Consider the following 9,934-nt stretch of genomic DNA (forward strand, 5'->3'; position numbering starts at 1 on the left):
GGCAGGAGTCCCCTCTGCAGCATCCCTGGCAAATGGGACTCACCCCCTGCCCCCACCTCTCACCTCCCGAGAAACCCCACAGTGTAATGTAACGAGTTGATGACATGAACCCTGAAGTCAAACTACGCGCTGGAATCCAGGCTCTACTGTTCAGTGTCTGTGTGACCTTAAGCAAACTACTTAACCTCTCCGTGCCTCAGTTTCCCCCGTGCAAAACGGGGATGATGGCCGAAGCCGGTTTGGCTCAGTGGTAGAGTGTCGGTCTGGGGACTGAAAGGTCCCAGGTTCGATTCCGGTCAGGGGCATGTACATTGGTTGCGGGCACATCCCTGGTGGGGGGTGTACAGGAGGCAGCTGATCGATGTTTCTCTCTCATCGAGAGAGAAACATAGCTCTCTATCTCTCTCCCATCCTCTCTGTAAAAGATCAATAAAATATATTTAAAACAAAAACAAAAATGGGGATGATGACAGTACCTCCGCGTAGTGTTTAGGTCAGTGCCTCTCACGCTGTAAGTGCACACGCACCACCCAGGGATCTTGTTTAACCAAAGACTCGGAGGCAGGAGGTGGGGGGTGGGGTCTGAGATTCTGCATTCCCAGCAGGTGATGCAGATGCAGCTGGTCCTTGGACTGCAGTTTGAGACTCCAAGGACGGCCTTGTACCAGAAGTCATGATGAGGGGGCCTGAAGGGTCATGGGTAGAGGGTAAGGCCCCTTGGCTCAGCTGGTCACTCCTGCAGAGGCAGAGACCAAGGCCCAGAGGGGCTGGCTGACCTCTCATGCCACACAGCATGGGGAGGACTCCTGCCCACCTGTGGTCCTCCCCCCCCCCCCCCGCCCCTTCCTGCCTCCCAGCGCTCTGGCCAACAGCCCCAGCCCCCGGAGTCTCTTCTGGCCTGAGCTCCTGGGTTACAGCTCGTCATACCAAGAAGGAAACATTAGTGAGCAACCTGACTCCAAACCTAAGCCGTTAGATACCATTGTTCCCTCCCATTCCCCCCCCCCCCCCCCTCACCAAGTGTCGGGTCCAGGCGGCTATTCAAGCAAACATGGGGGCGGGGTCAGGCTCCTCACCGCCAGGCCCCAGGAGGAGGTGTTCAAGCCAGGATGCCCACAGCAGCAGCAGGGGGTCACCATGTGGTGCCTCCAACCTGCTAGCCTCAGGCAGCCGCGGAGAGAAACGTCATGTTGGGGCTGGAACCCGGAACCGACCGCTCGGCCATCGGTGCTCTTCTCGCCGCGGGAGGGCAAGGCCAGGACGAACTCGCCGGTCACAGGAGTCACCCACATGGGATGGAAACTGTCCTGGGACACCTGGTGGCACCCCTGCACCCCCATCCCACCCCCCCAGCTCGGCGCAGACCAGAGGCCAGGGCGGCCCCCAGGGTGAACGGCGGGTGCCTGGGCCGGGCCCGGCCCTGCCCCGGGGATCCCGCCGCAGCCCCTTCCCTGAGATGGCCTCACACTCCCTTAGTCGCCATCCAGGGGCTCCTGGCCGGCCCGCGGGCGCCTCCCCTCCAACCTCCCGCTTCCCGGCTCCGGGTGACGAGGGGCCCGGCCGGCCCGCGGGCGCCTCCTGGAGGACCCGGTCCCGGGAGGCAGAGCCCGGCCTCGGGGCCACCTCCCAGGGCATCGGCAGTGGAGCCCTCGGGCCCAGGGGAGCCCCAGCCGCCGCCCCGCCGCAGGAGCCGGGCTGGGCCGGGGCTAGGGCCGGTCGGGGGGGGCGGGGGGGTAGTGGGGAGGGCCGGGGAGGGGCCGGGGCTAGGGACGGGGGGGGGGGTAGTGGGGAGGGCCGGGGGGGGGGGCTGGGCCTGGGGGCCGGGGTAGTGGGGAGGGCCGGGTCTGGGGGCCGGGGCCGGGTCTGGGGGCCGGGGTAGTGGGGAGGGCCGGCCGGGCTGGGCCGGGCTGGGGGCCGGGGCTGGGCCTGGGGGCCGGGGTAGTGGGGAGGGCCGGGGGGTCTGGGCCGGGCGGGCCGGCGGCGGCGCTTCCTGGCCGGGCGGCCACGTCACGGCGGCGCCGGGAAGCGGCCGGAGGAGGGCGCGGGGGGCGGGCCGGGCCGGCGCGGCCGAGGCGGCGGGGACGTGGCAGCCGCGCCCGCCGCGAACTTCCCCGGAGTTGCTGCGGCCGGGCCGGCGGCGGCGCCATGAACGTGTTCCGCATCCTGGGCGACCTGAGCCACCTCCTGGCCATGGTGCTGCTGCTGGGCAAGATCTGGCGGTCCCGGAGCTGCGCGGGTGAGGCCTGGGGGGGGGGGCGGTACCGGGGACCCCTGCCCGCCCGCCTGCGGGGCCCGGGGGACCCCCTGCCCGCCTGCGGGGCCCGGGGGACCCCTGATGTTGGGTCACGGTGGGGACGGTTTGGGGGTGAAACAGCTTCTCAGCTCAGCTCCCCAGGACGCCCTGGAGATGACGGGGAGGTGGGCTCGCCCTTTCACCCCCCCCCCTATTCCCACTGCTGAACGGAAGAGGAGGGGATGGGGGGATGGGGGGTGAAGGGAGGTGACACCCTCCCCCTCCAGGGGAGCAGGGCGCCTGAGGCCATTGCTCTCTCCCCTCCCGCAGCCCAGGTGGAGGGGAGGGGGGCGGAGGAGGTTTGAACACGGGGGACCCCCAACTCTGTCTCCTCTTCTTCTCCGCACTCTCTCCTGGCCCCCCCATTCCCCTACCCCCTCACCCCTCACCCCTCACCCCTCACCCCTCACCCTCACCCTCACCCTCACCCTCACCCTCACCCGCTGGGTGTGGACAGGCCTCTGGATGTGGCCGGAGCGGCCCCAGAGCAGCAGCCTGCAGGGGCCGGCAGGGGCCTCTCTGGCCCTCCCGCCTGCGGCCCTGCTGGGCGCTCGGAGGAGTTTCAGGCGGGACTGGTGGTGGCCGAGCGCGGAGAGGCTGCCAGGCCTCCTGCCGCCATCTCTGTGGGCTGGGGTCCTGCAGGCCCACCCTGGGCTGGCCCTGGGGTGAGGGGTGCAGGGGGAGGGCAGCTCTGTGCTGGGGGCCACGGGGGCGCAGAAGTCCAGAGGCCACAGGGGCAGGCATAGCCCTGGAAGGGCGAGCAGCCCGGTTTGGGGTGTCTGGGAGGTGAGTCTGGGAGGAGGGTGGCTCCTGTGTGGCAGGGTCTTGCCTGTCCAGCTGGGGAGCTGGTACCGGGGAGCGGGGGAGGCCTGGGAGCAGGGAGGGTGCTCAGGAGGGCACCTGGGAGCTGTGCAGAGGGTCCGGCGTGGGGCCCCGGCCTGGGAGGTGGGTGCTGATGGGAGGGTCACTGCGGAGGGAGTCCTTCTGGGCTGGGAGGCCTTTCCGGTTTGGGGTTTCTGGGCTCCCGCTCAGGGGCAGGGGCCAGGAATGCTGAGGGGCGTCGGGGTCAGGTGTCCGTGATGGAAGAACCTGGCTGGGACTGGTCCCTGCACTTCCGCGGAGGCTCCGGACGGGGTGTGCCGCCATGACCAGGAGGGGGCGCTGTTCTCCAGCCCGGTCTGCCAGGCTCTGGGCCAGGTCCCTGGCATGCAGCAGGGGCAGGCGGGCTGGACCCTGGGCTGAGGAGGAGACTTTCTAGCCGTGGGAGACACCGACCAGGACCAGTAGTGACTGAGTAAATGCGGTTTGTTAGGGGCCTCAGCCCTGGGGGAGAGCCAGGCAGCCTGTGCGGGGGCAGAGAGGGCTGGCACAGCCGGTGGCAGGGTGTGAGGGTGAGTGCCTCAGTGCCAGCCCTGGCAGCCCGAGGAGCAGGGCCTGTGACCCGCTGGCTCAGTGTCTGACCTTGAGACTCGATTTCCCATCTGTTGATTGGGGGGAGGGCCGCGCCTGCTCGGCGGCCCCCTATGTGCTTAGGTGCCCTCAGGGCTCTGGCCAGGCACTGGTCCTGGTCTCCATGCCCCTGGCTTTGGTGAAATGGCCCATTGCTCTCCAAAGAGTGTGACCGCCATGGCACTCAGGCCCCCAGGCCCAGTCACTGCGGAGGATGTGGTGCGGCCAGGGCCCGGCAGCTGAGCATGGGGCTGCGGAAGGCCGTGTGAGGGGGTGGCCACGCTGCCGGCAGGCTGCTTCCTGGGCCCCCCTAAGGGGCTGAGGCCTCCCAGAGGAACTCTGAGGTGGCTTACCAACAGGCACAGCCCAGCGCTGTCAGCATCGCCTCCCGGTGGCTCATTCCCACCAAACCCGGGAGGCGCTCAGGTCCCCACTGAGGCAGTCAGTCCTGCCTGAGTGTGCGAAGGTGCCCATTCTACAGATGAGGGCTGTGAGGCGGCTGCCAGGCTATGGGGGAGGAAAGCTGGCACATGGGCCCAGGGCTCTCTGGAATGTTAGGGGCTTCGGCGGTGTTCATCCTCAGTCATTAAAAACATTCCCCTCACCCGGCTGGCCTGGCTCAGTGGTTGAGCGTCAACCTACGAACCAGGAGGTCACTGTTCGATTCCCGGTCAGGGTACACGCCCAGGGTGCAGGTTTAATCCCCAGTGTGGGGCGAGCAGGAGGCAGCCAGTCAATGATTCTCTCATCATTGATGTTTCTCTCTCTCCCTTCTCCCTTCCTCTCTGAAATCAATAAAAATGTATTTAAAAACATATTCCTCTCAGCCTGCCGGTGCTGCTCGGTGGTTAGAGTGTCAGCCCACTCACCGAAGGGTCACAGGTGTGATTCCTGGTCAAGGGCACCTACCTGGCTGGATTGCAGGTTTGATCCCCGGGATCAAAAGCAACCAATAGATGCCTCTCTCTCTCTCTCTCCCTCTCTCTCTCTCCTTCCCTCTCTCTAAAAAAAAAAAAATCAAAGAAAAAAATATCCTCAGCTGAGGATTAATAAATATATACACCGAGTGGCCAGATTATTATGATCTGGCCTCTCAGTATATATTAGAGGCCCAGTGTCTGAATTCGTGCATGGGTGGGGTCCAGCCAGCCTGGCCAGGGGGAGGAGACATGGGCGGTTGGCCGGCCTGCCTGCTGGTCAAACTCCTGGTCGAGGGGACAATTTGCACATTAGCCTTTTATTCTATAGGATATACACTGAGTGGCCAGATCATTATGCGTTCAGAGATCATTATCATCTGGCCACTCAGTGTGTATATCCCTCTCTCCTAAATGTCCGCACCAGAAGAGTAGTCAGTTCAGGCGCAGGAAGGAACCAGAGCCTTAGTCAGGTAACATCGCAGGCCCTCCTGAGCCATGACGAGGATTTGGCTCTTTATGTGAAGGGCACCGGGGAGACACTGAAGGGATTTAAGCAGACTTTTATTTTGTAAGTAGCCCGCTGTGCAGGGGGCTGGCTAAGGCCCAGGGGAAGAGCAGTTGGGGCCACCGAGGCGCGTAGCCTGGCTGAGTGAGGGGCATGGGGCGGGAGCCCTGGAGCTCAGAGGCAGGGCCGGGGACAAAGGGGAGAGAGACTCAGGGATGGTCTGGGTTTTCTGGCCTGAGCATGGAGGCGGTGTGGTGGCAGTTATGAAGGGGAGACAGAAAAGGAGGGGGCTCCTGGGGTGAGTTTGGTCAGGCAGGAACACAGAGGCCAGAACTCGGAGGAGAGTCCGAAGCCCGAGTGTCCCTGCCGGGGGGCCGGGATGGGAAAGGGACGGAGCGGAGAGGCGTGGGTGGCGGGGATAAGGCGGGGAGGACAGGAGCAGTCAGAGCCGGTGAGATGCCCGTGGAGTGGACAGAGGTTCAGGGTGGACGTGGCTCAGTGGACAGCCTGGCCCTCTGGATGCGGAAGGTGGGCTCCAGACTGGTGTGGGCTGGAGAGCACTGGGGAAGAGGGGGCAGGGCCTCTGCTCCCCTTGTTCTGGAACCATCTCCAGGACGTATCACAAGTGGCCCAAAGGAGTCCAGGAAGCTCGCCAGCTCCGGCTCCTGGACCGGCTCCTGGAACAGAGGGGGGTGTCGGTGCTGAGATGCAAATAGAGCCGGAGCCAGTGGGGGCCGCCCAGTGGGGGCCGCGCCGATGTGCACGCTCCGTTCCGGTCAGGCCTGCGCTTATGCAAGAGGCAAACCCGGAGGCCGCGGGGAGCCTGTGTGGGAACGCTTGGCCCGGTCTTTGCAGCAGTCTGGAAATCTAAGATTCTCCTTAAAATAAAAAGCTGAAAGGCCAAGAGGCCGAAGCAGGTGAGGAAGTGGCATAGAGAGGGGACCCCCAGAGTGTCCTCGCGATGCATCCTGCGGGGATGTGTGCGCCCCGCGTGAGCCGAGGCAGACTCAGAAGGACTCGGACCGAGGCTGAGGGGGGGGGACACTCAGGTGACGGCTGCTTTGAGTTTACAGCTTTACCTTCATTCTGATCTCTGTTTCACAAAGAGTCAGAACAGTCCTGACGTTTACGAGGGGAGAGAAGCAGGCTTTTTCACATTTCTCCGTTTGGAAAAACAAATAGAACGTTCCCCTGGCCCCGTGCCGTCCTCCACCTGCTCCGGTCTCCTGGCGAGTCAACCGCGTCACGTTGTTCTTCGAAAGACAGCGCTTTGGGATTGTCCGGAGGGTTTGGGGTGGAGCACAGAGAATCCTCCGAACCCCTCACCCCCCAATACCCCTCACATCGCCGGGCAGAACCAGGGCCGCACGCGGGCCTGGGGACTCGGTGCTGTCTCTGGGGACTGGGAGGCGGATTGCAGCTAGTGAACGGGAACAGGCCCCAGGGACCCATGAGAAGGGGTGTCCCGCTCTCGGAGAGAACGGTGCCCGCACCAGCGTCTTCGTGAAAGGACGGGCCCCCGAGGGCCTCTGCGGCTCGGGCGCGGGCTTCTCGGGAGCACCTGGGCCGGAAGCCCGTGTCCTCACGGTGTCCGTCCCCCTCTGACCACAGGCATCTCTGGGAAGAGCCAGATCCTCTTCGCTCTGGTCTTCACCACCAGGTACCTGGACCTGTTCACCAACTTCATCTCCATCTACAACACAGTCATGAAGGTGAGGGCGAGGGGGGCCGTGGGGGCTGGCGGAGGCCCCCGCACCATGGAACTACCCTTGGGAACTCGGGCAGACTTGGTTAGAGAGGACTTTTCTGAACGGGCAGTGATCAGCCGACTCAAGGGGGTTAGTCCTCGGGGAAGAATGCTCCCGTCACTGATGTGCTCCTCCAAAGCTCTGGTCTAAAAGCGCCTGTGATGCCGCCGAAGGATCCTCCCGCCAAGACCAGTCCTGGCCTTTGGCCTGGGCACCTGGGGGTCCTCACCGAAGACCATCAGTCCCAATTAGAAGCATGGAGTTGCTTAACCAGGGTCACTAGCTTCAGGTTCTGGGCTACTGGACCTAAGAGAAATTGCAGGCACATTTCACCTCCTGCCCCTTAAGGCAGAGCACTAGCCACGAGCTTGGTGGGTCCAGCTCAGGGTGGTTTGAAGCCCAGCAAAGTGGCTGGGAAATGAGGTCCCCGATGCCCGTGTCTCCCTCCCTTCGTAGCTGGTTTTCCTCCTCTGCGCCTATGTCACCGTGTACATGATCTACGGGAAATTTCGGAAAACGTTTGACAGTGAGAATGACACGTTCCGCTTGGAGTTTCTTCTGGTCCCGGTCATTGGGCTCTCTTTCCTGGAGAACTACAGTTTCACTCCCCTGGAGGTAAGAAGGGGCCTCGGACAGTTCTCAAAGGCAAGCACGCGCCCTAACCTCCTGCCCTCGGGACTCTGTCTGGGCTTGTCGTCAGCGGCAGGTTTAGAAATGAGCAGCAGGCTGTCCGGCTGCGCCATTTGGAAGTGGACACATTCCTGTGCCTCAGGCACAGAGCCTCCCGGCACCTCCAAGGCTCTTGAGACCGTCCGTCCAGCAGGTGGTTAGTGGGCACCAGGGCACAGTCCGGGCCAAAGTTTCACTCTGTGGTCTGAGCTGTAGCCCAACCACCTGGGCGACAAGCAGCTCAGACCCTGATGCTGGCGTTCAGACTATATGATGAGAAACCATGGCCTCAGTGAAGGCGAGTTTATACAATAAAATCTGCAATTGAAAACTGAGCTATAGACACGTTCATGCTGTTGTGAGGGGGGAGGGGGGGTGAAGCGTCTTTAAAGAGGTTGAGTGATAGGAAGACATTAAAAATCATAAGAACCCGATTTACGTCACTGCACCCTCCCCAGTAAGCGCATTTCAGTAATTCTTTTAGTGACGGGCCTCTTCTTGGTCTTGACCAACCTCTGGCCACTTCTCCCCTTGGCCCCGGGCTCAGATCCTCTGGACCTTCTCCATCTACCTGGAATCGGTGGCCATCCTGCCCCAGCTCTTCATGATTAGCAAGACTGGAGAGGCCGAGACCATTACCACCCACTACCTGTTCTTCCTGGGCCTGTACCGGGCGCTCTACCTGGCGAACTGGATCAGGCGGTACCAGACTGAGAACTTCTATGACCAGATTGCAGTGGTGTCGGGAGTGGTGCAAACCATCTTCTACTGCGACTTCTTCTACTTGTATGTGACCAAAGGTGGGTGCTGGGCCAGAGTCGTGTTGCTGGCATCTGGGGGATGTGGAAGTGTGACCAGAGGCAAGTCTCTGCCCCTCATGGTGCTTATTCTAATGGGAAGACACACCCAAGTATTTTCAGGAAGTGGTGCCATGAAAAAAAACAGTACAAATAGGATATGCTATTGGTATGTACAGTGCTAACCCTGTGTAGGGAAGGCCACTATAAGGTAAGTTTAGAAAATAACAGCTTATATACATAAGCCCCAAGGCAAGAGTCTGCTTATTATGATTGACAAATAAGACTTGGGGGGGGTGTGTGTGTGTGTGTGTCAAGACCTATAAATCTGGAGAGGTCAGAGGTTGTCAGTCACATGGGCCCTATCGGCCAGGGCAGGCGGTTTGCAGGGCATTCTCATTACAAAGGACTGCTGTTTGAGTCATTTAAACCAGCGGCCGCCAACCTTTCTGGACTACCAGTTGGTGACCGCTGATTTAAGCAGTTTAGGGCAATTGCAATGGTTGGGAAGAAGTCACCAATGGAGAGATTGGACAGTTCTCTTGGGAGAATGAGGGACTGCTGCCGACTGGTGTGAGGTATGGACTAAAGGAAACCAGGTGTTACATTTATGGCCTAAGGAAGGGGTGGTGGGAAGATCAGAAACCACAATGGGGGTCAGCGAGCACAGTTAACTTGCAGTTAAGTTCCCTCTTGGCTTTTCTATCTGAACACCTGTGAACTGGGCATTAGAGATACTAAGATTATGTAGTTATAAAGGAGCTCTCTCATCAGGTGTTTTTTCCCCCCCCCCTAAAAAAAAATTAATACTCCACCTCTTATTTCCTTCTAGTCCTTAAAGGAAAGAAGTTAAGTCTTCCAATGCCAATTTGAGGGGCCTCAAACAAGGATATGAAGCCAACTACTTGAGATGTCCTACTGAGCAACTGAATACGTGACTCAGACCAAATGTTAAAATTAAAGCCAGCAAACTGCTCAGTGTGCCTGGATTTCAGTAACACACTGATATTCTGTCTAGACGACCTCATCAATACCTCCTTTACAGAGGTAATGAAAAACCTGGGCCACGTACATAAAAATGGTGCCATACAATGTCAACAGGAATATCAAACCTTAGTTGGCCAACTCACGAATGGGTCAAATAAACTAGTCTCTAAGGCCCATGAGACATGCTAGGGAAGGCAATCCGTTTGGAAAGATGTCAGAGTACAAAGCAAACAAACCAATTTACAAGCTCTAGCAAGACTAAAATCAACTCAAATCTTCCTGTGGCTTACAGTAGTTCCACACTCAGTACTTTAACCCAAGTTGCATTCCTGGGTCAGTACTGTCAGCAGGACGACCCATTTCACTGAGCAAACACAGCCAGGCCTTTACCTACTAGGTCTTGTTTTGTTTTGTGACTGGAATTTGCATTAACACCAATCAATCCCACCTGCCTTTCACATTTTTAGGTGCTAATAACTAAGGCAACTTCCAACACCCCCAACCCCAGTCTTGAAGTAATAAAAAAATGTAAGAGGACTACCATTGAACTATAGTCAGAGTTTTTA

At 60.0% G+C, this 9,934-nt stretch overlaps 1 protein-coding gene across 1 annotated transcript; it reads left to right on the forward strand.

The window, feature by feature from the left end:
• The first annotated feature begins 2,034 nt into the window (after window positions 1-2,034).
• On the forward strand, window positions 2,035-9,905 carry KDELR3 (KDEL endoplasmic reticulum protein retention receptor 3). Its single transcript, XM_084877687.1, has 5 exons — window positions 2,035-2,236; window positions 6,779-6,879; window positions 7,372-7,530; window positions 8,132-8,384; window positions 9,214-9,905. Exons 1-5 carry the CDS (start codon window positions 2,146-2,148, stop codon window positions 9,252-9,254), a joined length of 645 nt encoding a protein of 214 aa, XP_084733813.1. The 5' UTR covers window positions 2,035-2,145; the 3' UTR covers window positions 9,255-9,905.
• The last annotated feature ends 29 nt before the right edge of the window (window positions 9,906-9,934 follow it).

The sequence above is a fragment of the Pipistrellus hanaki genome, assembly GCF_964339955.1.
Source record: "Pipistrellus hanaki genome assembly, chromosome: 3".
In the NCBI taxonomy this organism is placed as follows: domain Eukaryota; kingdom Metazoa; phylum Chordata; class Mammalia; order Chiroptera; family Vespertilionidae; genus Pipistrellus; species Pipistrellus hanaki.

Bases quoted from the DNA above. Each gene is read 5' to 3' on its own strand.
- KDELR3 (XM_084877687.1), top strand. From the start codon at position 2,146: ATGAACGTGTTCCGCATCCTGGGCGACCTGAGCCACCTCCTGGCCATG. The intron at 6,880-7,371 runs GTGAGGGCGAGG...CTCCCTTCGTAG, and splicing joins TCTACAACACAGTCATGAAG to CTGGTTTTCCTCCTCTGCGC. The intron at 7,531-8,131 runs GTAAGAAGGGGC...CCCCGGGCTCAG, and splicing joins ACAGTTTCACTCCCCTGGAG to ATCCTCTGGACCTTCTCCAT.